Here is a 27307-nt window from a genome sequence, read left to right as displayed (position 1 = left end):
TTGTTTTTAACTTATTCTGGAAGTAGATGTCTATACCAATTACATAGGCATCATCTCTACACCAGTACTAATATTCCCACCTGGAATATATAGGATTGGCTGGCTGTGTGCTTTCCAGGTAAAGAACCAAAGAAGTTTAGTATTTCTGAGAGGTCAAAATTACTGATGTGAATAAAAATATTTCCAAGTTAGAACAAGTTTTAGCCAGACAGTGGCCTCAGCAGATTTTTAAGACACCTCTCTGGGTTATTTTTGTTTGCTTTTGGGGACTTTTTTTTTTCCAGCTTGACAGATCTCATCAGCTCTCAGTTTAGAGACTGCAGGGCACTGCTTATCAAACTTTTTAGAGCTGCAACTATGTTGTATTCACCTGCCTTCAAGTATTTTCTCTTCCTTACCCTTGCTTGGCAGCAGTTTAAAAGGATTACAGACTCTCAGCCTCAGCAAGCAGCACAGGTACCTGGTTTATAATACTTTTTGAGGCACGTGAGATCCTCAACTCACAACCTGAGAAGGGTGGGAGAAGCAATGCTGACCAGCTCTTAATTTAAAATATCCTTGAGGAAAAGAAACCTGCAGAATGCAGTTTGAAATGATACTCATTTCAAATTAATATTGAGATCCCACTCCTTAATATTTATTTATACTGTCCCCACCACTGCAGCAAGATCAAGAGGCCATAATAATTTATGAAATTATTACAAAAAGCCATCAGAAGCATGAATTCCAGGTCAGCACCTCCCTAAGCCCATGAAGAGACACAAATTCATGGCTAGTATGGAAACCACCCTGGTCCCAGCAGCCAGAAGCATTTTTCCAGGCTGTCCTGATACTGACAATAAAAGATTTCTCTTGATCACACAGAGCAATTCTTTCCACTGCCACCAAAATAGTCTTTCCACAACAAAAAGGAGGAGTGCACCTTGAATTCTTAGAGCAGCTCAAAGGTTGGGATGCACATCAGACCATCTCCCACATGAACACCCAAACCCACCTTTGCCAAAAGAAAACACTTGCAAATTTTAGCTCTAATATTTAAAAAGATTACTTCCCACTGAAAGGAAAAGCCAATGGAACTCAGAGAAGGGGTTTTACAATTAACACCACTGAATAAGAAGGTAAATCACCAAGAGAGCTAAATGGCATTAAGAAAGGTTTTTCAGGGTGGATATTTCTGCCAAAGAAGCTCTTGACAATACTGAAGAGAAATAAATATTGTTTACCCATGTATTTGAAATAATAAAAAAAAAAAAAAAAAAAAACAACCAACCTTGCTGTGACAACTTGTGTGCAAAACCAGGCAGCTTTATGCTAATCATGTGAAGTACAAATCATGAAAATTCAAAGCAACAGTGCCTGTTTTTTGCAAGCATATGCAAAAATAAATAGTTTTTCATTTGACCTGCATTGGGGATCAAAAGAAGCAACTTCATGCAGCTCACAAATAACCACACTGCCTGGAAACAGTGCTTTTATGCTGTCACTGCTTGGTAACTTTGTTGTAGAAAAAAACCAGAAACTACCCAGAGCCATTTTAATTCCTGATGGAAACAGAGTGTAAAGTACTTCTTAAATTAAGCTGATGAACCCAAAGGAGCCTGTTTGGCAAATCACTTCTGCACTCACTCAGCTGATGGGAACCTGGGGCAGGAAATGCAGCATCAGCTCAGAAACTTTGCTGAGTCTGAACAGAGGCACTGAGAGGTCTCCCAGCAGTTTCCAAGAGCTATTTCCAAAGCCTTAGGGAGCTGTAGCTTATTTTTTTGCAAGAGGAAAACCTCTTGGCTTGCTTTGCCTCCCTTTTGTGCTGACCCAGATTTTTCTCAGCACCACAGGAGTCAACTGGGCCAGCCCTTGGAAATACCCAAGTGCTGGTTCATTAAGGAGATTTAATTTGCCCCGGGTCAGGCAGCTGCTTGTCCTGAAAGGCAAAGCTGGGCTCATCTGCCCCTGGCACAGAGTCTGCAAGAAATTTGACCAATACACCCAAGGTCTTTGAAGTTTTCCAGTCTGCTCCTTGTCAGCATCTCTGGGGTGAAGGGGCAGAAACTGCAGAGCTTCCACTGAAATGGAGTAGATTTTAGAGGAAGATGTTGTGGAAAGCAACCCTTAGCTCATGGGCTTTAAGGTTTCCAGGCAAACCACCTTTGTAAGGAAAAAAAAGGAATGCAGCAATGTTTCCATGAATGAGAAGATGTGACTTATATGCTCCTTATATTTATACCTCATGTTGGAATCAAGAGTGTCCAACATCAATTTGCATTTTTTAATTGCAGCACTGTTGTTTACGAGCCTTAATGAGGCTGTCAGTCTCACCTCACTATTTACAAGACTATGCAGTTTAAAAAAAAAAAAAAATCCCTTTTTTTTTTTTTTTTTGTTTTTGTGGTTGTTAATTACAAGCTCATACATTTCCATTCCCCTGCCCCTCAGCAGATTTTCTCCACATGCAAAAATACATTTCTGGAACCTTTTTTTAATGATTCCACTTAATCAACGACTTGATGAAAACTTCTGGCACATGGCCAGCAGCCTATACATATACATATACATATATAAGCTATACATTCAGCTTATCACTCCAGCACCCTGGTTTTTCAGCCTGGGGCCTGCATGCAAGGCTTGCCTGACCAGCTCAAGGCATTGTCATGTTTGTTGGAATCAAACAAACAAACAAACCAAACCCTTCAACATTTCCCTGATCACGACTCCTCAGAGGAGGAGTTGGAGGATGTTCACTAAACCTTACAAAGCCCCTGCCAACCCCAAACATAAGTACAGCAAATGCATGGCTGTAAAGGAGGAGAGGGATGAGGAACATGAGGAACACCCCTGTATCCTTCATTTATCACCATTCTCTGAGACTCTTCTCTCACAGAAAAAAACTTTCATGTGTCCCTAAAGGGAATACACAGGGGGACCCATTGTCTGAGTTTAGAAACCATACAAGCTGCAATATCCCTCTAAAGTTAAGCCAGACTTCTATCAAAAATAAAAAAAAAACATAGGCAAACACCACCCTTCTCCACAAATTTTTGCAGCCTGGAAGATTTAAAAAGTTTTAAAGAGTTTTAAAAAAGAAGGCAAATCATGGTACCTGGAAGATTTAAAAGGTCAGAGTTTCAAAAAAGAAGGCAAACCATGGTACCTGCATTTAGGTGATCTTGCAGACCCCATCAGCACAGCTGAAACCTCTCACCACCAGCTCCTTCCCCCCCAGGGCCAGGGCAAGCCCCTCATATCCTTTCTGGGGATGCCCTCAGGTGTTGCTGATCTGGCTCTGCCCCTTAAGGACTTTTCCTTTTTTCCTTACAAGTCCTCAAGGACTCTGCCTTTTATCAGAGAAAGAAGCTGTATGGGCTTAGGAACCCTGTTGGTATCTATGATCAGGATGGAATTACTGCAAAACGTTAATATTTTATTAGAATGTTCTTAAACCCTTAATTTTTGCTGCAGCCTTATTTAAAATAAAGAAATAAAGTGCTTTTGAACCATGGGAAATCATCCAGCTTAAGAGGGGCACCACATTCAGCAGGATTCCCTCTCCTTTGGGGTGGGGCAGAAAGTTGGGAAAGTGGTAAAAAACAGAGATTAGTGATAGAAACTCTGCAAACTTCAGTATCCTGTGCATGGCAGACACCTAAACAAACAGCAAAGAAGGTGACAGGAGGACCAAGGCCATCAAATAAATGATTGGCAGCAATTACAAACCAGTTCTGGACTCTTGCAGTTTCCCTTTCTGACCACTAAACCTAGGTCTGGGTCTAGCAGAGGTCTGACAGAGTACATCCAACACTGCATTTTGGGGATGGGAAGGAGGAACATCTTTCCAGCTCTTCCAGAAGTGGTGGGCTCCGTGGCAAGGACACCCCACCTGCCTGGGGAGGTGAATTTACCCTGCATCAACACCTCCTGGCAGAGCTTTAGGTGTTAATGCAGAGCTAACCCTGGAGAAATTAAAGAATCAATGAGGGATGGGATTTTGTTTCAATTAAAGGCAGTTTGTGGAAGAAGTTGTGCTGTGTCCCTAACAAAAAAAGTGCTCCCAAAGCTAAGGAGCTCAGCTCCAGCAAAACTACCTGGGTCAGAGCATCCTGGAGACAGACAGGAACCCTGGAGACAAGTGGCTGGCGTGCTGCACCTGGAGCTGAAGGACTGGTTTACCAAAATTAGGGATATTTGTCAGGAGTACTTCCAAGATCCCATTCACCAGGCTTTCTGGGCTTGATTCAGCCACACAAACCCAGCCCAGAGTCTGCAGAGTGCCCAGGAACACAGCCAGGGCCAAGCAGGGCAGTGCTAGCACCTGGCCCAGCATGTCAGAAAATCTCTTTCCTGTAAGGATTGATGCTGAGAGGAGCAGCATCCCCTCCCTGGAGCTCCCCAGCCATGAATGACAGGAATTCTGTGTCAATGGCAACGACAGAGAAAAATAAAAAAAAAAAAGAATTAATTTTTTTCATTCAAGGCTGCTATTAGTACCATCTGAGAGAATGACAGCTCCTTCATTACTGAGGTGGCATAGTATGATTTTAATTATTTTGCAAATAAATACAATGCTTAGATTTACATTTTGGTGATATAACAATCTGTGACATTTTTGCAAAACTGCTGAAGTTGTCTTTTTTTTCAAAGAACATAGGAACACTCCATATAAAAATACTTCTTTAAATGAAATGTTTTAAAACACATTATTAGATCTTCGAAATGCCATAGTTAAATTTCATAATGCAACAAGTTTAGCAGCACAGGTATTTCAGCATTCCTCCCAATTGCATGCATTCATTTGAATGTTTCATTTGGATGTATTTTTGTATTTTTTTTCCCTTGGAATACTCAATCTTAGCTTTACAGCCAATGGACTCACATAAAAAGCAATACAGAATGGCAATCAACTCTGGTATCAGATTTGCATGCAAAGTGTTCAACACTGAAAGTAATATCCAATTTAAGTTTATACTTAATACAATAAAAATAAAACTAAACTGCATGTATCATGTTCAACATCTGAAGTATCTTCTAGACACGACTTTCCTTCTTTTCTTCCTTTCTTTTTGTTTTTTTTTTTTTTCTTCCCCAAAACACATTTCCAAAATTTTTAAAACCAGTGGTTTTGAGCTGGTTGATTTTTGATTGCTCTATCTGCTGCCTCTCTTGCCTCTTTTGTGAAGACTTGCTAATTAGAAAAGAAGTTCCCTTCTAATTAGAAAAGAAGTTACTGATGGTCTGAGCTTCTAAAAAAATCAAGTCCAGGACAATTCAGCACAAGAAACCAAGGGCTCAGAGAGCAGGAGCTGTTGGCCACTACTGAGAACTGGTTATGGAGTCCCATTTTCTTTTCCTGGAACATCCTCAAAATTTCCCAAGAGTTTTGCCTAAACTAGACCCTTATTTATAGTGGCTTTACCTCCCCAGCTCTGCTCTCTGATGATGTGGTTCATTGCTCATTGACATGGAAGTAGCACACACACATATTTCCTTCATCACATATTTCTATCCCAACTTCTGAAACTTTTCTGACCACAAAGAAAGAAGCTGTGTCTGACAGGCTGTGATTTACAGGACATGTTCTGAAGATCAATCCCCATACCAATCCCTCTGAAGAGCAAGAAACCAACCACTGGGGCATCATTAATTTTTTGTTACGTGTGCAAACCAGCACAGCCCTTCCAAAACCAGACCTAAGCAATGAACTTTGATTATTTATCCACCATTTGTGAGAGTCTCCAGTACTGCTCCTTCATAAGCCACAATAAGAAGGAATGAACAGACTATTTCCCTGGAAAAAATGCTGCAGAGACAGCCAGAGTGCTTCCCATTTCTTCTGGAGGCACAAGTTAAGTTGTAGATACAGCTGGATACCCAGAAGCAGCAGATACAATTCACAGGATCTGCATAAGAGGGATATGCAGCTCATTCTTTTTATTCCACAGGGACCCTCTGTTTAGGTTGCTCAACTCTCTGGATGATGGACTGGAATTAAGAAAGGGCAGAGGAAGCTTTAGTCCATCCCAGGGTATCTCATCTTCTGCAAGTGACTTCCTAATTTTACTTTAGAGACAAAAAATTCCTGTTGGAGAACCAGGAAAGAAAACGTCCTGGGAAGCCCACTCCCAGCTTCTGAGGAGGACTAAAGATGGAAGCTCTTGCTTTAAAACTTGTAATATGACACTAAAGGAGTGTCACTGGGGGCTTGCAACATCTTTCTCCCCTAAAAGCTACAGTAGAAGTTGGTTTTCATGGATTCCTAACAACAGCTCAACCAGTTCTGCTCCTGGACACTGGAATGATTTGATCCCAAGCAGCCTGTGGAGTCACTTGCTCTGACCTTGCTGGATTTTCAGCAGGATGCTGCTAAACACATAATATTTATTTTATATACTTAATTATCAACTTGATATGTGAGTGGTAGGATTAAGACCTCTCAAGAAAACACCTACACCCCAAACTTCAGTCAATCCTGGTGAAATGTATCCAAGTGGAATGGTATAAACCAGCTCTCTTGCAGCTGGCCTTACATCCAACTTTTTGCCCAAGTGGAAAGAAAACTGCTGTGTGCTCCCCCTCAGAATTGGGCCTCTCACACCTCCTGCCCTGGCACTCTGTTCCCTTATTAGCTGGTGTCTGCCTGCAGTGATAGCAGTGGTATTTGGGTCAATGTGTTCTTTGTTAATTGCATTAGCCATGTGCCTAAGATTTATTTAGGCATCCTCTTCTCCCAGCACTGCCTTTGGCTCTTAACATGTGCTCTTTAAATATAATTCACTCTTAACTTAATCTGTCAGGTGAGATGGATAGAGTCTGGTTTAAGTAGAGTAAGATGATCAGTGAAATGCTAATTACAAAATCCACATGGATGGAGAGACCCCTTTTTCTAAAGACACACAAGCCACTTGAGACGCTGCTTTTTATACTGAGTCCCCAGAAGCAGGAGGAAGAAATAAATTTGTGTTCTGCATATGAGGTCTAATTACACAAAGAATAGGGTGGGTTTTTTTTTTTTTTTTTGATTGCTGAAACTTTTGGAACTTCATAAATAGGATCATTTTGCTTGGGAAAAAAAAATAACAACACAATACTGGTTTTTATCTTTGAAGGTGGTGTGGTTTTGTTTTTGTTTAAATCACATTTTGTCAGCTTAAGTTTTCCTCACATGCCAGCAAAGATTTCAGAACAGAAATGTGTCCAAACCCACATTCACACACACGTAGAGATCTCCCAACACAGATTCAGCAAGTGGAGAACTTTTGGCCTGGAAATGGAAAATAACTCTACCAGCAGCATGGCAAAATCCAGCAGAAGGGGCAGAGTTACTTTTCAGGCATCAAAACGACAAGAGGTCTACATTCAGATGTAAAGAAAAATACCTTCTCTCCCTGTTTATTTCTGGAATACCACTGGATCCTACACACTAGCCAAAATCCAGGCAGCCATCTGAAAATGGATTACTGAATTCCAACACCAGCAGAGACTAAAAGTTTCCCTTAGCTAAGCTAAAGCTTCGAGTTTAACTTGACTCCCGGGGGCATTCACTACTGTTTGAGCAGGAAATAAATATCCTGAAGCTATTAGCTAACTGTTCAGCTCGGAAGGATAATATTGTTCTGAATTGCCTCAAGATTAGGGCTCTGTAAAATACTTGTCAGAGGACCTCAGCCCCTTCCCTGGTGCTGTGCCCATCACCGCTCCACCCAGGCGGCTGTGGGGTAGCGTTCCAGCAGCGTGTTCCTCAGCTGGGCTGTGTGGATCTTGTCTCTGGTCTCCACAGTGCAGGTGACCTGGGAAAAGAATTAGGAACATTCCTGAAGGCACGGCAGCAGTTTCAGACAAAAGCATTCCCAACAAAATCCTCAAGCACGCTGGAGAAAGCAAAACTCTCGGTTCAGTGTAAAAACCCTGCACCTCACATCCCCTGGCCAAGCAGAGAAGAAAAGTGTCACTGCAGACATCTGGGGCTCTTCCAGCCCCTTCTGCGGGGTTTTCAAACCTTCCAGCAGCCTTTTTACTGCCTTCAAAGCCTGAAGAAGAAAGGCTGATTTTCTGCTGGCACCTGGGCAAGTCCCTATACTGTTGGCCTCCCTGAAGCCACCCACCCACAGCTGCTCTGTCCCATTCCCTGGGCTTTGTCCATGGAGATGCTGCCACCTGACACATCTCTGACTCTCACCCTGTATTTCTGGGCAGGTTTTGTTTCATCCTCCAAGCTTTTTATATTCTCCCCCTCTTCTCTCTCATGGGGTCATCCCCCAGTTCTTGATCATCTCTGCAGCACCCCCTGGCCAAGCAGAGAAGAAAAGTGTCACTGCAGACATCTGGGGCTCTTCCAGCCCCTTCTGTGGGGTTTTCAAACCTTCCAGCAGCCCTTAAAAGCCTGAAGAAGACAGGCTGATCTTCTGCTGGCAAGTCCCTGTACTGTTGGCCTCCCTGAAGCCACCCACCCACAGCTGCTCCGTCCCATTCCCTGAGCTATGTCCATGGAGATGCTGCCACCTGATCCATCTCTGACTCTCACCCATCCCCTGTGTTTCTGGTTTTGTTTCAAGCTCCAAACTTATTATATTCTCCCCCTCTTCCCTCTCATGGAGTCACCCCCCAGTTCTTGATCATCTCTGCAGCATCCTGGCTGGTTTCATCTTTTCATAGAATCACAGAATCATAGAATTGGCTGGGTTGGAAGGGACCTCAGAGATCATCAAGTCCAACCCTTGATCCACTCCCGCTGCAGTTCCCAGCCCATGGCACTGAGTGCCACATCCAGGCTCTTTTGAAATATCTCCAGGGATGGAGAATCCACCACTTCCCAGGGCAAGACAGACTTTGGAGAGATTGGAAAAAGAGAGCTTGCAAACAGTTTTACAGCACCCAACACACAATACAGCCCTTAATATGCTGTAGTCTGTTATAAAAGTATCAGAGAACCATAGGCTGGAGGGGACCTCAAGGATCATCAAGTAATAGCAACAGCAATAATAAACAGCTTCAGAAATTTATCTGATTTTTTCACACTGGGCAAACTGAGGGGAGAGAACATTTGCCCACAGCAAGAACAAACTGAGAGTCACACTGTGTTTCATTACAGCTACAGATCTAACCACCAAGGAAGGCAAGGAAATGCTTTCTTGCTCAGAATAAATCAATTTCCACTGCAGCTTTGCCTTCACAGAACTCCTCTCTGACTCATTTCACCTGGGAGGAATGATTTTTACATGAGTCTCCAAAGGGTCCTTATAGTCATGTATGAACATTTTCTGAGGAGGAGCATCACCCAGGGAGCTACAGGAGGCTGCACACCTAAGAACTAAGAGAAAATGTGCTTTAAATTAGTCTTTTTTAAGAACAAATGACACAACCTATTGCCTGATGTTTCTTATACCCCACGAAAACCAGAGAAAAATTTACTTTCAAACCCATACATCCTGGATAAGGCTTTGGGATCCAGCCCTGCTCTCACTGACTGCAGGACCATATTTTTCAAGGCCAGGTTGGATGGGGCTTTGAGCAACCTGGAAGGTGTCCCTGCCCATGCAGAAAAGTTGGAAATAGATGATTTTTAAAGTACCTTCCAACCCAAACCATTCTAAGATTTCTATGTTTGGTCTTTCTTTTCAATGTATCAAAAAAAGCCCACAAAACCCAACAAACCCAGGACATTTTGTGCATTTCTCTCCTGTATATTATATCCTTGCTGGATTGAAAAATAATTTTTAAAAAATTACCTGGTCCTGTAAGACCATTGAAATAATCAGAGCTCCACTCTGTGTGGCAGGTAATCAAAACATTGATTCAGGGTTCAGTTAACCTGTTGGATTTTTTAAAATATAGCAGCCCTCCAAGTAATGGAAAGCAGAACAGTCTGCACTGAATATTGATGTCTTGTGGCTTTTCTAAAATAACCAGAAATAACTGAGGGAGCAAAACAACTGCTACCAAAGGAAAAAAAAAAAAAAAAAAAAAAAAGAAAAGAGAAGAAAAAAAAGGAAAAATTGATCAGAAGTTATTGCTCTGTGTAACACCCAAATCCAGCTGCATCAATTAAAGTATTCATAGGAATTAATTCCATTTCAAAGATGAGAGTTCATAACTTCCCAACAGGAGGAAATTTGGAAATTGAATAATTCAGGTTGAATAATTCCAGTGGGCACCCTTTTAACTGCAAATCTCACGTGTGGGCACTGAGCTTTTTGATCCTGTTTTCCTAGATACTAAAAGCAATTTTGCTGATACCTCTCAGCTCCATGATGCCTGATATCTACAAGCTGTGTGTGCACATGGGATAAAGGCTGGACGTGCTGAGCCAGCATTAGAGAGCAGAGGAAATGTGGGCAGCATTGCTCAATCCAAAGATCCCAGTCTTTTGTGCTTTTCCAGGTTCCATGAAAAGACAGATCCCAACAAGCCAGTGCAATTCCTTATGTCCCTGACCGAACCCACCTATCCCACTTCTTTAATCACAGAAACCATGTTTTCCATCTTCTTCCAAGCTTTTGGACTTGGAGGATCCATATAACATTCCTGATACCCCATGTCCAGCAACAGGAGAGGTTTGTTGGCACAAAAATTAGAAATTAAAAAGTTCTTTATAAACACTGGGCCCAGTTCTGTGGATAAAGCAAGGCACTGCACAGAATGTCAGGGGTTGGAAGGGACCTCTGAAGATCATCAAGTCCAACCCCCCTGCCAGAGCAGGACCAAACCAAGGGCAAGTCACTCAGAAAAGCATCCAGATGGGTCTTGAAAGTCTCCAGAGAAGGAAACCCCACAACCTCTCTGGGGAGCCTCTCCCAGGGCTTTGTAACCCTTACAGTAAAGAAATTCTTCCTCATGTTGAGGTGGAACTTCTTGTGATCCATCCATTGCCCCTCATCCTAATTTCATTTCTATTAAAAAAAGAAAATCAAGAGGGCAAATCTCTGGACTCAGATAACACCCAGCATGGGTTGCTGCACAGTAGAGTATTTGGCAACAGGACTTTTGAGTGTATGGTTTGGGGCATTGCCCCCAAGGTTGGTGCCAGGCAAATGCTTGAGCAAGAGGAGCAGTGCTGGCAGGGCTGCCACTTGGTTGTGCAAGCTCAGCCCTTATCTTCAGCATCCAGGCCAGTGAGCACCAACAAGTCCCATCCATCACCCCAATCAGATAAGCATCCAGCAGGTTTACTCTTGGCCTCCCCCAAGTCAGGAACTGGGGCAGGCTGTTCTGCTCCCAGTCCACCTGCTGGGGAATGCCAGTATGGCAAAGGAGTCAATCATCTGGGAGAGCCTCAGAAAAAAAAAAATGAAAAAGCTGTGTTGTTGAGCCTCCCACTCCAAATATCTCTGTTTTGCAGCTGGGGAACCAAATAGTTCCTTGCCCAGCTCATGCAGGAAATGCTTTGGGAGTGATAGCATCCTTCTGACTGCTGCCCAGCTGCCTGCTGCTCCTCTGCATTCCCTTCACAGGACAATAATATGGAACATGTTGGCAACAGGGGACTGTAATCCCAAATATTCTCCTCTGGCTTATAACAAAATGCAAAGTTGGCCCAAGAGAATTTACTCCAATCGACCAGAGCAGAGGAAGATAATTAAATGAGTTCTGGCCTGAGGTGAATAAATTGTATTGAAAAAACAGGTGTGCCACAACATGAAGTGAGCCAGGAAAGCCAGCACCCCTGGGACACTGTGTAATGTTATCATAAAGAAAAAGCAATATTTGATTTATTAGTTAGCATTTTGTTGCACAGTGAGGGGGAGAAGTAATGTGATGGATGTCCTTCTAACAACAGATCCCTTCTGACTTATTTAAGACCACAGCAGAACTAAACTCCCAAGAGGCTTGAAGGGAACAGGCAGACAAGCCCATAGCTTCAAACAGGGCAGATGCCAGAGGGAAAAATGCCACCCCAGCTGCTTCTCTGCAAAGCTGCTGGAGCCCCTCAAGACCTTGCAGCCCCTCACTGCTCTGTTGCAGGACCCTCCTCTACCTGCCTGTCTGCTTATGCTGCAGTTTCTGTGGTGAGGAAGAGACTTTTCTAGAAACTTGGTGAGTTCAAAATTTTTTTTTTTTTCATCTGAGTTGCCTGAGTCCAACCATGAGACCCATTCAGCAGGCAAACTACTGCTCTATGGCAGAGCCTTGCATGGCTTGCTAGGAAAAGCAGCTCTTACCTTATTAAGTCACTCACTGATTTTGCTCACAGACTTCTCTTTGGGTCAACAAACATATAAAATTATTGGGATCTAAATGTTTATAAAGAGGTTTACAGATGGAAACAATTTAAATGATTAAATGGTCCCACATTGACTCTGAGGGATCTTTTTGATAAAGAACAGGGAAAGCTGACAGAAACAAGTTGTAACTTCTTCCCATGAGCTTTGTAATCCTTTAGGTCTCTGTACCCAGGTGGTGGTACTAGAAGAGTATTTCCTTCACTCTGAGCTTTTTTTCCTGTCTAGATACTCCTGGTCATCCAACCTACTTCAATAGCTGTAAAATGTGAAGCCTGATTATTTGCATGCTTTGCTAAGAGATACCTATTTCAATACTGGGACTTTGGAAGCCATTTCCTAACTGCTCAGGGAGGAGTGAATCAGAGTTTTCTGCAAGACAGAAATCCAGGATGAGCCACAAGTACAGAGGACCTAAACTGGTGGTCTTAGCAGGCAATGTCCAAAAGAAACTCCCCTGTTGTCCCAAAGAACAAGATCAGCCAGAAGTCATTAAGAATCAGCTGCATCTCATGCAGCCAGAACCCTTTATTAAAAAAAAAAATTAAAAAAAAAAAATAAAAAATCTCCTATTTTTGCCAGTAAAATATTCTGAAAATGATTTTTCCACAAGTGTAGCTTGAACATCAAGCTTCATTTTAGAAAGCCCTTGCTCCACTTGATGCAATCAGACTATCAGCAAGGATCTTCCCACAGATCATTCCAAGCCTGCACCAGATGAGCAAACACTTACCCATCCAGGCATTTCACCAGAGAAAAGAAAAAATAAAAAAAAGCTCTGTCTTTCTGATAAGCACTGACTAGAAGCCAAGTTTTTCTCCTTTAGAAAGGAAGGGGTAAATCTAAAAAGATGATGAAATACTGTGATGACAATCTTGACAGGGCTGATTTAGTGTTTCAAAAATAAGCTACTTGCTTGCTGCCCTGCTCTGTCAAACACTCCATCTATATCCACAGCCAAAAGCATATGAAAGTGGAAGGGCTATGGCTGTAATGTCTTGCTTTTTGTTACCACCAGTTCAACACACAATCATTTTGGTCCTTGATCCATGCATGATTTATGTAATGTGCTGTGATTTATACAGATGGAGGGGACAGAAAGTTCTTCACAGGGCTGCTTTAGGAGCAAATGCTTGAAACGCTTTGCAAAAAATAAAAAAAAAGCAAAATTTCCTTGCCATGTATTAGCTTCCCTATGAAAATATGCACATTTTTCTATGTCTGGTTAGAGCAAAATCATTTTGATGCTTAAGACAAATTCCCAATTCTACCTTTTTTTGATTATCCTTGTAGTTTTGAAAGAAAAGCTTTGCTGGGTGTCACCAGATAGAGCTGCCTCCAAAGCCACTGAGGCTTATAAATCTGGATCACTACTTTGGACTTCATATCTAATTATCCCCCAGCCTCTCCCCGACTGATTAGAAGCTGTCATGCAAATCCAGCATCCAATTAAATCATTCTGGGATGCAAATTCCTCCCTTCAGCCCTCTTCTAGTGCAACACTGTTGAATTCTTCGAGTGTACAGTCAGTGGAAACACCTTGTGTTTAAAGTGCAGACAACACCACGTAGCACTTGATCATTCAGGGACTGTATTTACTGTGAAAATTGTCTCATTGGGACAGGCTGCAGGAGCCATGGAAAATTGCTCTAACATTCTCAATCAAAAAATGAGAGTGAGGATTTTGTTTCATTTACTTAGGAGCATTAATAAAAGTGACAAATCTTATCTTCCTAAAAATCACGTTGAAAACTTTGGAAGAGAACTTTTTTCAGAGCTGTTACACACTGAGTCAGAGGTATTTTCTACCCTGTGCAGTGTCACGTTATCTTCAAGTGACCCAGACCAGTAAGCTGGCCTATTATTATGGCACACTGTGGGACAACGTAGTTTTAGTCCTAAACACTTGAGAAAATGGGTAATATCATCTTCTACAAGATGTTCATGACCTTCATTTGCTACAGACATCTTTAAGTGAACTTAATATCTGCAATATCTGAATATCTGCAAGTGAAAACACCAAACAAGTTTTTGCACCCGGGTGGGAAATGAGATTTAAATGTTGAAATGGAAGAACTTGCTTACTCAATAGCATTGCTGAATCCCAGTTATAAGCAAAGATCCCTAATTTGATTTCCCCCTCTGATTTCACAAACTCAGTCAGGCTGGACTCAGACAGGAGCAGCATCAAGTCAGTGCAAACCACACCTTTGCCAAACCAGTTGAAATGTGAGCTCCTCTTTGTGATCCTTTACATGATCCTTTAAAGAGAAGTCATCACCTGCTATGGCCTCCTCACTGCTACTGCATCCAGCACTCAACAAAAGAATAATTTTTGCTCTCTGCTCTTTGTGGATAAGAGATACCAAAGAGAAGCCCTAATTCCAAATGAAGGTTTTCCTCCAGAGTAAGGATGTTCTCCACATCCCTGCAAGGCAAATTGCTGGAGGATAATTGGGGCCAGCCAACACAGCTGGCTCTTCAGGTTCTGGGGAGATTCTGGAGCTTGCTCATCACCTCTGGCACACCACCAAGCACAGAAGGAGAGTTTGCAATAGTACCAGCAGGAGTGTTTCATGCAGGCTTTTGCAAGAGCAGGTAAAACAGGTCCTGTAGTATTTGCACACCTTGTAAAGGTTTGGTGAGGCAAGATGCTGCATAACACAGAAGAATTTCCTATCAGACTGCTCCCCAAATCACTGTGAGTGCTCTATTGGGCTTCTTTACACAGTCACAAAGAGATATTGGAAAACAGAACAAAACAGAGAGGGGCTCAGGACTTCTAGAAAAACTGAGATTATGTCTCTGCTTACCTCAACAGTGAAGAGCCCAGATGTCACAAACGTGCGTTCTTGTTTAATATCCAAAACTCTAGATCAAATAAGGGATAAATTAGAGACCATGAAAATCATTTGTCATTATACAATAATTTCTCTAAGTGTTTGGACAGCAGCTTTGTTGCTTTCTGTGTTAGACACTTAGTCTATGCTGCAAAGGTGCTTTCACACTGGAACAAAAGTGAGGGAAATAAAAGTTTTTCTGAAACATGAGAAGAAAAAACCCGTGGATGAATTAATTACTTACCAACTTGCCTGCACAGAACATCTGGAAACACATCCAAACCTTTAATAATCATTAGGCTATTCCGTAATTATCTTTCCCTACTATTAGCCTGATTTACCTGACTTCTTCCCGAGCCAAAATCTCCAGTAGCTTTGAAATTTCTCCTGGGCTGTCAGCAAGCACAAGGGAAAACCTGCACACTCTGTTGTCCAGGGTCAGGGCACGAGCTATGCACTGCTGCAGCAAATTTAACTCCAAGTTCCCACTACATAGAACAATTGCCACTCTGAAAACAGAGGGGAAAAAAAAGAGGATTTTTTATTAGCTCTTGTCTGTGCAAAGGAACCAAAAATTACAGACACTATAATCAATATTTACTTAAGCTCTGCTAGGGCTGCCCTTCAATAAATACAAGTCAGAGGGGCTCCTGGCTCTCAGCATCAAATGGGGGCAGTGGAAGCCTAGAAACTGGCCAATTTGTTTTCATTTTGCATTTTCTAGAGATTTTCATTTCTAGAGATAATTAGCTGGAGAATTCTAGTTCTGTTTCAAATTTTAAAAATGTAACAATATTTTTCCCTGGAAGTTCTGAGTCTCAGCATCTTTACTGCTTAGGTACCACCTGTGCTCAAAGCTTTCTGTAACCATTTATTAAATCCATCTCAGTCCTGCAAAATGAGTCCAGAAATATTTGGAGACCAAGTGAAGAGCCACACGGTCACTCCGTGATAATCTCTCCCTGCAGAACCAAACCTGACCTCTTTATACCAAAAGCTTTGCATTTTCCTTTTTTTATTTTATTTTATTTTTTATGCTCAGGAGTACTTCAGCATCCAGTGCTGTGAACTGGAAGTTTTAGGTGCATGGATGCTTAAATACATTCAGGGCTACATCCTGAGTCAAGGCTCAGTCTGCTCCAGCACTGAGTACTCCATCCCAGCTGCAGGGCAGGATTTATCCACACACCAGGATAATCCCATTGACAGTCTGGGCTGAAGTTCTTGGGGCAGGGAGGCAGGTGTCACCCAGTGACTGCAGAAAGCAGCCTAGCTCCTCTCTCACCACAGACAGGGCTGATTTCCATGAGCAGAATGAGAGAAGGCAAGAGGCCATCAGGAGCAAGCTGGTCTCCTGGCAGAGGTGACAATGCCTCATGGAGCTGTGTGAAGCTGCCTTCCCACCAACCCTTTGAGAATACAGGGGAATGACATGATTTGCCTGCTCTCTCCAGGGTGTTTGCCTTGCTCAGAGTGGCCTTCTGATCTCTGAGTGTTCTCTTGTGGTCCAGCAGACCCCACAGATGGGCTCATAGCCAGCCCAAGGGCAGGCCCCACCTTGCCCCTAAGGGAATAAGTAGCTTCTCTCCTCTCCATTTCCTGGGACCCCTCTGCTTTAGCCACAGCTCCTTGTTTGCCAGAGCTGCCTTACCTTTTACCCTTCAGCTCTGGCAGCTTCCCTGCAACCAAGGCTGCAAGTCCAATTGCCCCTTCTGCATCAACCGTGGCTCGCTCATACTCCAACAATCTCAGCATGGAAATGAGGATGTCCTCCTCCCTGGAGGCAAAAGAGTGATGTCAAAACCAAGAGCTACCAAAAGCAGAAGACAGTTATTTATGTATGAAGGGATTCCCTCTCTCCTCCTGGGCACACAACAAGCCCAAGTTCTGCTGATGGGTGTGAATGTGCTCCTCAGTCTGGTTATTAACTGAAAGACAGGATGGCATTTTTTACCAGAACCATTGTACCAGCTACAGCCCAATGGCAACTTAGGATTTCAGTAAAAGGTTTAGAAGTTTTGCCAAAAAGCTTCCTTCAAGTGTTGTAGAATGCAGCAAAGACAAGTTTTACACCCAAGGTGTCATCACCAGGTACTAGATTTGGGTTCAACACCTTCAGTGCTCCTCTTGTCAGGAGAAGCACCCTGTCACCACCATGTCCTCACCACTGCCTGCATGATGGCAGCTCCTGCCAGCTTGCTCTCCCCTGTAACATCCAAACCAACCATGCCCTGGTGGTCCAGCACCTTTTTTCCTACACAGCAATGCCCACCCAGTATTGTTTGTTTCACTGCTTTTCTTCACCCACCTCACAGCAACAACTTTATCCACAAGTTTCCCAGTCAGCTGCAAAGAATTGCTGCCAAAGCAGAGCCCGCTGACATCTGCAGATTGCAAAAGACAAAAATATGAGGATGGATGCTCTGGACAACTTCAACAGTTTTAGAGTCCTGGCTATTTTTTTGCCCTTAAGGAGGGCAGCACATTGCTGTTATGTGTTCTTAAGTTGCTCGATTTTTTATGTGACAAAAGTACATTTGGTAAAAAAAGACCAAATCTCCCAGGAAGATTTTAACTTTTTTTTTTTTTTTTTTTTTTTTTGGACCTCTTTAAAAAAATGGTGCTTGTTCAAAGTCACACAGTGACAATGACCCTGCAGCCCAGCACTTCTCACTGTACAAGGAGGCCCAAAGAAGAGAAGAACCCAGCGTGGCACAGGGGCTGTGAGCTGCAGCAGGACAGTCAGCAAAGGAGAGCAGAGACAGGCACTTTGATTTGATGTTCTTAAACAGGATGTTCTTAAACTGTTCAACAGCTGGGGGGGATTTTTTGAGGGGGCAAATTATATGGAAACAGCTCTGTCTTGTTTATAAACCCTGTTGTTCTGAGGATGGTTTTGTGAGTAAATATTTAGGTGCTGTATTTCCTTGCCTTTTCACAAATCAGGTTTTTACACAGGAGCTTTCCCACTGATTTCAGTGGTTAAGGTGCTGCTTGGGAGCACAATGGTCAGATAAATGCTCTCATATTTCTAAGTATTCACCTGAACATCTCACATGCACTGGAAACAGTATTGCACCCCAGGATGGTGGTGGTGAAAATGCTTCAGAAGTTGCTCATCCAGCATGTATAAAATTCTGACTCTTCAGAAGTTTAAATTAAAGTGTGTTTGAACTGAATTAATGGGGAAAGAATATGGTTAGAGAAATTAATGAAAACCTTTCTTTTACCTCTAAAAGGATCACCCATTTTCTTACCTCCATAAAAGTGATGATTGTTGCAAGCCTGGTCTTCAGTTGGGTGGCCAGCCTTTAAGGATTGTTGCAACACAGGAAAACTTTCAGATTCAACCCCCTGGGGAAGACAGGTGTTGTCACTTTTTTATTGATCTAGCCACAATAAAGTCACCACCAAAGTGGACACCAAAAAAAAAAAAAAAAAAAAAAAAAAAAAAAAAAAAAAAAAAATCTTCAGCACTGGGATGGGGAATTTCTTTACTGCAGATTTTTAAAATTTCAACATAGAAATAGAGGAGTTAGTGCCTTCAGGAACCAGTGGGGATGTGATGGGTTTCACTTGTATTGCTAACAAGGTATGAAATAAAATCTGCAGCTGTTGCCACCTTTGGCAGCCATTCTAGAAAAATTTTGGGTTGTGTAAGCTGCAAAAGTTCCCTATTAGAATTAACAGTTCATACAAAAGTGCAGAATAACTGCTACCACAAAATTTACCCTGTGGCTTCATGAGGGCCAAACTTCTCCAGTAAAAAATTATTTCAAAATAGAGAACTGGGTTTCATTCACTTTGGAAGAGGTTTCCCATACTTTTTTCTTCAATCTAGGAGAGCATCCAACAGACAGGAGGCTTCCCAGACTCCCAGTGCCTCTTCTCCTTGGTGAGACCCAGAGGCACAGAGAGTCCCAGACCTCAGCATCTGCAGCCTCTGCCAGTGTCTCAGAAGATAGCAGTGCCTTTTGAAAACACCAGTGGGGGAGGCTCCCAAAGCAGAATATTTGGAGGTGAAAGGATACTTACAATTACAGAAATACGTGGGTTGAGGTGTTTGAGTGCAGCAGCTGACCCTGCCAGCAAGCCACAGTGGCCTCCTGCAGGGAATATCACTGCATCCAACTTTGGCACCTGCTCATACATCTCCAGCCCCACGGTTCCCAAGCCAGACAGGTAGACAGCACTGTCCTCCCTGAAGGAAGGAAAAGCACAGCTCAGCAGGCCTCACACTTCCCAACCCTGTAAGAAGCTCAATCTACTACTTTAAAGGCTGGTGAAGGGACTCGAGCACAGATCCTATGAGGAGAGTCTGAGGGAGCTGGGGGTGTTCAGGCTGGAGAGGCTCAGGGGAGACCTCATCACTCTCTACAACTCCCTGAAAGGAGGTTGGAGCCAGGGGGGGTTGGGCTCTTTTCCAAGACAAGAGGGCACAAGAGGGCTCAAGTTGTGCCAGGGGAGGTTTAGGTTGGACATTAGAAAGAATTTCTTTAGGGAGAGGGTGATCAGACATTGGAATGGGCTGCCCAGGGAAGTGGTGGATTCTCCATCCCTGGAGATATTTCAAAAGAGCCTGGATGTGGCACTCAGTGCCATGGGCTGGGAACTGCAGCGGGAGTGGATCAAGGGTTGGACTTGATGATCTCTGAGGTCCCTTCCAACTCAGCCAATTCCATGATTCTATGAAAGACATCATTCAGCAGGAAAAGGCACAGGCAGGAGGAAATCACCAGCAGGAAGGCAGGAGGTGGGACAACAGGACCCTGCCACCAGCCAGACCACAAGTGGGACTTTATCTACTGGCAGAAAAGTTGTGCTGTCAGCAAACCCCCCAAAATAACCTTCAGGATGCAGAGCAGGTATCTCTGTCTTACCAGTATCAGCTGTTTACAGAGCTGGCAGGACAGAAGTCAGGTTTCCATTGCTACCCCTTCAGCTTCATAAATTGTAAAGGTGGCAGGAAAGGCTTGGAAGGAGATCTCCTGCTCTCTGTTTATAAGTGGAATTCAGTATTTGTGATAAATGGGAATTTTCATGAAATTTAAGCACTGCGTTCCACCTCACAAATAGCAAACAGATTGCTACAGAGTTGTCTTTCCACAACCCAGGGCCAATATCTGGTACCTTCACAGTACCCTGGAAGGGTAAGAGAAGCATTAGTCATGCCAAAATAGTCACTGGTAAAACACTTTCAGGCAAAGGTAATTTAAGGAGCAGATTAGGGACAAACAGAATCAAAAAAGTCTGAAAAAAAAAATTCTGCTGGTCAGTCACACAACTCACTTGGATCTGTTTCTCAAAGCTGTTTTGCATTTTATTTAAATGTTGGCAATGATGTAAGTGTGGACTGATATATAGATGAAAAATAGGAGACCTCTGTAAGCCTGCAGGTTCTGCTTTTTCTGGCAAATGGAGACAAAAACAGAATTATAGCTCAAATGACTTCACTTGATTTACTTGGCTGAGGAGGGTGGGGTAGTAGAAATCTGGTTTTTAGTGCTGTCAGCTCTGCATAGGAGTACAGAAAGTCTGCAAGGTGGAGACCAAGACCTTCTTGAGAAGCTGCCTCACACATATATCACAAGACAGCAGATTCCTCAGGTCCAGAGTCTATAAAACCACACAAGAAAGGATGGGAGGAGGGAATTTTCACTCCTGTAGCACATCTCAAGATGAAGGCAAGAAATCATGGTGGGATGGGTAACTGGACCCTTGACTTGATTGTCTTTATCAAGAAGCAGCTCTCTCCTCCATCTTACAAAAATATGTGACTGGTCTGAACAATTCTTCTGGATCCTTATTCACAAACAAGATTTGGACCCAAGTTGGGGGAGTTTCCCCTGCCAAAGATACATAGGAAAGCATGGGGACCTGCAAAAATAAATGAGGACCTGGGAAACTTGCAAAAATCAGTGAGGACCAGGGATATTCAATCTACAAGTAAAACTTCTCTAACAGCTGAAAATTCTGTGCAAAGGAGATTTCACTGAGCATGGAGACTCATTAGCAGCTTGAATAAATGTTTCAGAGAATCATGTTTTCCTTGCTAGCAGCTGGTTAGAACACCAGTGAGAACACTTCTCAACCTTCAGCTTTCTATAATAAAATGGATTATTTTATTAGCACTGTGACTGTGCTTTTGCTTTGTGAAAGCAAACGTATCACTGAATGCCACTGGAGAAAAATTAAGGAAAAGGGCAGATAAATCTAGAGAGTGTAGATTTAAAGAAGCATTTTTGAATCCGAGCTAGAAAACTGGTCATTGGCCTTCTGAAATGTGGGATTCATCAGCAAAGATGGGCTGACAGGCTTTGGTTTCTCAATGAAATTCTGCCATGCAGAACAAAGACATCTGCAGACAAAGGGGCTGAGAGCTGTTTGCTTTTCTTCTTAGATTAAGACTATCCCTGCCACAAAAGAAGAGCATCAGGTCTGATCAGGGTTGGATATGGTGTTACACAAGATAAAACTGGACTCTCAAGGAAGAAAGGGAGGTGAGAGATTCCATCTGTAGTACTGATTCACAAATTAATCCTTCTCCCATCATCCCAGAGGCAGCATGTGACTGACTGGCAATATTCACATGGCATTTCTAATAAGGTCCTGGACATCCATAGTTATTAAAAATCCTGTATTACCCAAGCAGCTATTACACAGACCTCATGATTGAATTCCAAGTTGAAAAATCACATTTCCCTTCTGGCACTTCACAGGAAGTTGCAGTTGGATAAAAAGCTTTCTTCCTCTCATTCAACTTCTGCATGATCATTTTCATAACACAGAATTTTAATTGCACTCCAGAAATGGGAAGAACTGGCACACCCAGCTTACAGGACATTACCCATCCAGGTAAACCCAAGAACAGTCACAGGATGGAAAGAATTATTGGCTAAGGAGATCCAGAGACCAATTTGATGTGGATTTCACACAAGCTAGAATTAAACTGAAATGAAATGACATTTCAGAAGTTCCATCCTAATGCACAGGAGATGATGTTTTACCTGCAGTTTTAGCAAATGATGATGAATGGGTGTCAGGCATGCATTGGAGGGGTTTGGCTATCCATATATTTACACATTTCTCTGGGAAAACTCTCCCAGTCTACACCTAAAAACTACATTTCCCATTAGGCAAAGGCTCACAACTGTACTGGGGTTCTTTTTTATTTTCTCCAGAGTGTGAAAAATCATGTCTGTGAGTTTTTAATTAAACATAGGAGCAGACTGAACAACTCTGTTTCTTGTTAACTAAACCTGAATTAAATCAGAGTGCTTTCATACTGCTGTTGGTAATGTGTACATTTTGAGTTCCTCAAGGCTAAATGCTCAAGTCCTTCACAGGACTTGCCCCTGGAACATTATTTGGGAAGAAGGGGAAGATTAAACATGAAATTAAATAAAAAGGTTTACTTCTTGGGAGCAAACTTGATAGTTGATGCAACTCAGCTGTGAGGTAACACATCCACTGAAAAGTGGCTGACAGGAATTTGGAAATTGCAAAGTTATGGAAAGCTGTGGTTTTCAAAGACACTCTGAAAGGTTTTAAATTCAGTGAGATTTAGGGCACCTCATTCCCTTGGGTCTCTTTGAAAGTCTCAGTCTGGGGAGAAGGTTGTGTACTTGGTGACAGACAAGGCACACCAGCCAGCCCTGGGCAGAGCTAAGAGTGCAGGTGAAGAGCACAACTTTGGACATCACTTTCCCAGCTGTTACCCAAATATTCATGATTTGTGCCTGCAAATACCTGAATTTCCCTACCCCAGGGAAACGGGAACGTTTTGATGACCTGCAATAAAGATTCTCATGAAACTCATCACTTTTGCAGAGCTGCCCAAGTATCTGGGGTTTCTCACCAGCCTGCCTTGCCACTTACTCTTCAAGGTAGAGGTAACCATTCTCCTGTGCCAACCTTCTTGCATGCATCTGGGCATCCTTAGCTGTAGTGCCATAGGATATAACCATGGCACCGTACTCACGGCACATCTTCACCCTGGCTGGGGAGGTGCTGGTGGACATGATGACAAACACAGGAATCCGGAGTCCTGAGGCTTGGTAAGCAACAGCCATGGAAAAGTTACTGTCTGAAGCAACAATCACCCCTTTCCTTTGTTGATCCTAAAAAAAAAAAAATTAAAAAAAATTGAATTTTTTTGGAATTATTAAATGCTTATTGAACATTCCGTAGTGTCGCGAAGTTGTCCTCTGTGATCCTGGATCATTCTAATGGGTTCATGTCCTTCTTTTTCTCTCCTAGCTGATCATATGGTGATATTTTGACACAATCTATGCATGTCTGGTGGGATCTCAGGACTTACAGGAGTTATGACACAGCACAAGAGCACTCCCTGTTCCTGCACCCCTCTGAGTTCCACTCGTGTTCCATTGAATTATCTGCAAAGCTCTGTCTGATCCCAGAAGAGCTGATACCTGGTGCCTCTTCCCTGCCTGTGTGAAATTATTTCATTTCAGGTTTCCCTTTAACAGAAGGATTAATTCATATCATTACAAAAGTGCAGGAAAAAAGTGCAATACTGTTTCTCAGGCTGCCTAATTACTCTTCCTGCAGAGACTCAACAACCTCCTGTGACAGATGATAAACAAACTTTTTATGTAATGACACTTAAATTTGTTACAAAACCAATTGGTGATCTGGATCCTTTTCATCACCCATTGTGACTTGGTTTCATCACCACTTCAGGTTTGGTGGTTTCAACGTGTCAGAACCACAATACCCAGCACACAATAACCACTTTCACCTAAATTCCACAGAATAAATGCTGACATTTTGGAACAAGCTTTTTGGAACATTTTCAAGCACCCCACCAGCAGATCAGCCAAGCATGAATAAAGTAGTAAAGACTGTGTTGTTCAGCACAATGGCTCAAAAGGCAACAAACACAGCAATCCCATGAACATTCCAGGTTAAAATCTTTCATTCTGCTCCATTTTGGCCAAGCAGAATTAATCTATTTCTGAGTCTTCTCTTATACCTGAGGCAATGATGTCAGGAGGTAAAGTACTCCTCTTTCCTTCACAGATCCTGTGTACTGAAGGAACTCTTTCTTTAGGTAGATGTCCATCCCATACTGCTTGGATAACCTAGAATACTGAAATATAGAAATATTATTATGGGAAGGTATCAAAAATGAAGAAAAATCTTCCCACCCCATCAGCTCCCTGGTGAGGCATGCACTCAGCTGCTATGTATGAGCTCTCAAAGTAAATTTCATAATCTCTTTCATAATTATTTCATAATTTCATAACCTATTTCTCTAGAAAGACAAGACAGTGTGTGGTCACCTACCATTCTTCTAATTTAAGGAAGTCATTTTCAAGCTTGAAGCAGTGAAATGTGAAACTTGTTCTGGTCTTACTGTTCAAATACAGATATCAAAACAAGTGTTTATAGTCTTTCCAAAACTACCCCATGGTCTGAGGCTTTAGCACATGCTTATTCAAGAAATTATGGAAATAATAAAAAAAATATTTCCCAGAATTGCAAGTGTAAGCAGCAGCTGTTTGAAAATACAGTGTTTGGAACAGAAAGGATCCCTGAGTTGAGGAGAATTATCAAGCAGAGTGATGGGGTGTATGAGTGCATGGTTTAAAATTTTTTTTTTTTAACTGGCAAACCTTTGTAGTTTTTTATAGTAAGACAGTCACAGCATGCATCATGGTATTAATTTCCTATTATCCGATTAGTTAATCATGCATTTTAAATAAAATAACTTATGAAACAGAGCTGAAGTAAGCCTGTGGCTTCCCTAGGTTTATAGCAGCTCTATTTTGTAATTGGCTTTGTCTCTTCCATTGGCTGCCAAAGCAAATGAGGACCTGGGGATTTAGGGGATCAAGCCCTCATTTGTGATAAGTCACAATGATAAGTTGTAAAAAGACAGCATGGCAATATATTTAATAAATATTTATATCAAATATACCCAGTAGTATCATGCATGTGGTGTGTTGTTTACATATTGACATATTTTTCAGACTTTCAAAGTGAATTTATATAAGCTAAATATACCTGAAGCAGATGCTTGCCAAGGTACCCAATTAACTTTAATGTTTCAGGTTAATGTCTCAAGGCTTTTTAGTGGATTTCTAAGCATATGTTAAATTCCCCACCCATAGATGGGGCCAAATTCTCTATTTTGCTTCTAAAAATCCTGCAATAGCAGCTACCACTTGCTGCTGCTGCTGCTGTAAAAAAATGGAAAGTGCTTGGTAGACTAATAGGATGAGAGCTTTTTTTCCTAAACAGCCTCATCTGTGGAGAATGCTCACACAAAACAGAAGAAGAAGAGTAGATAAGGAATATTACTTTACTTTTACTTCACATGCAGTACTAGTTTTATCATTTGGGGGTTTGTAGAGAATCTTTTAGATTGTGGGGTGAGCAATGAGAAGAAGGCTTAAAGGAGACAAATCCTGTGACTTCATAAAGTTTCAAAATATGTTTCATTAAGTCACTGCTACACAAGTGTTGTACTTCAGTCTATTGCTATTTTTCTTTAATCCTGACATTTAATATTTTAACCCTTGAGGTTAGCCTTTTCTTGTTTCTTCAACCAAGGTTTTTTTTCATGTAGCCTAAATATAGCCATGACATCTAACAAAGGAGGTGTCAGTGCTATTTTCAGCTGTACCAACCTGATGCATGACCTTGTAAGACTCTTTGAACCAGGCTGTGTATTTTCCCTTTTGTCACCATGATCTTATCTAAGGACTACAGATCCTGAGCCTTAGTTATGACACAGAGCACAGCTTCCATTTGGCATCCACAATGCAAAACAACCCTTGAACTTCCTACACCAGTAACCAAATCACATGCTTAGTTTATTCTTTTATTATATATATATGATATATATATATATAATATATATATCTTTGATTATAATTGCTGCCTCCATGATAACTGTTACAACTCTTCACAATTCATATCTCAGCTCCAGACAAACTCCTGCAACAAGGATGGAGGAAACTCCATCTTAGATCATGAATCACCCCATAAAGTGTTTCTGCTGAATGTTTTATAGTCACACTTGCTTTTAAAATTCAAACAAATCTACCTGAAAGAGGCCCAGTGAAGAGTTAAAATAAAGGTTGTGGTTTTCTTGACACCACTCTGTGCTTTCAATGCTTTTTTTTTTTTTTTGAATCAGTGCATGAAAAATATACTCATGACTTGTGTGGGAATATTACTTTAAATAGCAGCAGTCATGGGGTCTTTTCACACTGGAACAAGAGGGGGGTGTAAGTTTTCCACTATTCTGATCATCCCAAAGCCACAGTTCACAAAAAGGGACTACAGAAAGTTACCCTGTTTAGTTTGGCACAGTAAATGCAGAAAGGGGGTACAATCATGTTGCATAAATCTGCCAGGGACACCCAAGAGGAAAGAAGTATTGAAGGGGAGGGGTAAAGCTGCCTGAGAAGAAGTGGTGTGAGCTGGCCAAGGAGAGCTTAGCTACTTGTGAGCAGGAATGGGATGAGTTTATGGAAAGGTTTGTGTAACACAGCAGGAGCACAAGAGGGACTGACCCAGGGGTGCAGCATCACCTTATCCTGCAGTAGGATGTGTTGGATGGTGGATTTTCAGAGGGGAAGCCATACTTTGGGAATGCCATACTTTGGGAATGCCATACTTTGGGAATGCCATACTTAGGTGGCTCAGGGGATGGGGCCAGAGTAGACCTCACTGGTTTTCAGCTGTTGTTCTGCTCCATCTGATCTGAAGAGGTGAATAAGTTCCTTCAGTGGCCCACATGGCCAAGGCTGCCACAGTCTCTGGCAGATGTACAGGAGCAGTGTCCTACAAGTGTTGGGCAGAAGCTGCAGGGAAGGGATGCTCCAGGCTGTCCAAGGGCACAGAGCTAGATAATTCTGCTTTCCAAATTCAGCCACAACACTCTCACTCCCCTTGTCCTTAGACTTTTGCACCTTTGCACAACAACAAGATTAAACCCATCTAACAAATATGACCAGAGCTGCCAAATACAGGGAAGTGCAGTGCTCACACTACCTGCAACACAGATACACATAATTTCTCATTTTTTTGTAAAAAACCCACGCACTGTGTAGGGTTTGGCAGGCTCCCTGTGTGCCCTGGCCCCCCAGCCACACATGTGTTTGCTCACACTCCCTGCTGCCTTCCCAGCCAAGCCAACTTTTCCAGTCTGTATGAGGAAATCCAGGTGCAGCTGGCAGGGTTGGATTGCTCCCAAGTCATTCTGAACAGGCAGTATATGAATGCAAA

General features: G+C 42.3%; 1 protein-coding gene across 4 annotated transcripts in view; it reads right to left on the bottom strand.

Annotated features, from left to right (window-relative positions):
• Positions 1 to 4512: 4512 nt before the first annotated feature.
• The window catches only part of LOC139798144 (L-threonine ammonia-lyase-like), a 30934-nt gene continuing 8139 nt past the window's right edge, over positions 4513 to 27307 (bottom strand). For all 4 annotated transcript variants that reach the window (XM_071748319.1, XM_071748321.1, XM_071748317.1 and 1 more), the window contains 9 exons: positions 24042 to 24158; positions 22925 to 23166; positions 19082 to 19247; positions 18304 to 18400; positions 17355 to 17430; positions 16698 to 16823; positions 15388 to 15555; positions 15020 to 15077; positions 4513 to 7778 (listed from right to left, as the gene is read on the bottom strand). In XM_071748319.1, coding sequence (XP_071604420.1) covers positions 7680 to 7778; positions 15020 to 15077; positions 15388 to 15555; positions 16698 to 16823; positions 17355 to 17430; positions 18304 to 18400; positions 19082 to 19247; positions 22925 to 23166; positions 24042 to 24158 — 1149 coding nt within the window. In that variant the 3' untranslated portion in view covers positions 4513 to 7679. The remainder of the gene's footprint in view (positions 7779 to 15019; positions 15078 to 15387; positions 15556 to 16697; positions 16824 to 17354; positions 17431 to 18303; positions 18401 to 19081; positions 19248 to 22924; positions 23167 to 24041; positions 24159 to 27307) is intronic.

The sequence above is a fragment of the Heliangelus exortis genome, chromosome 7 (assembly GCF_036169615.1).
Source record: "Heliangelus exortis chromosome 7, bHelExo1.hap1, whole genome shotgun sequence".
Lineage (NCBI taxonomy): Eukaryota > Metazoa > Chordata > Aves > Apodiformes > Trochilidae > Heliangelus > Heliangelus exortis.
Note: the sequence above shows the minus strand (reverse complement) of the source record. Positions and strands in the feature narration are given on the sequence as shown.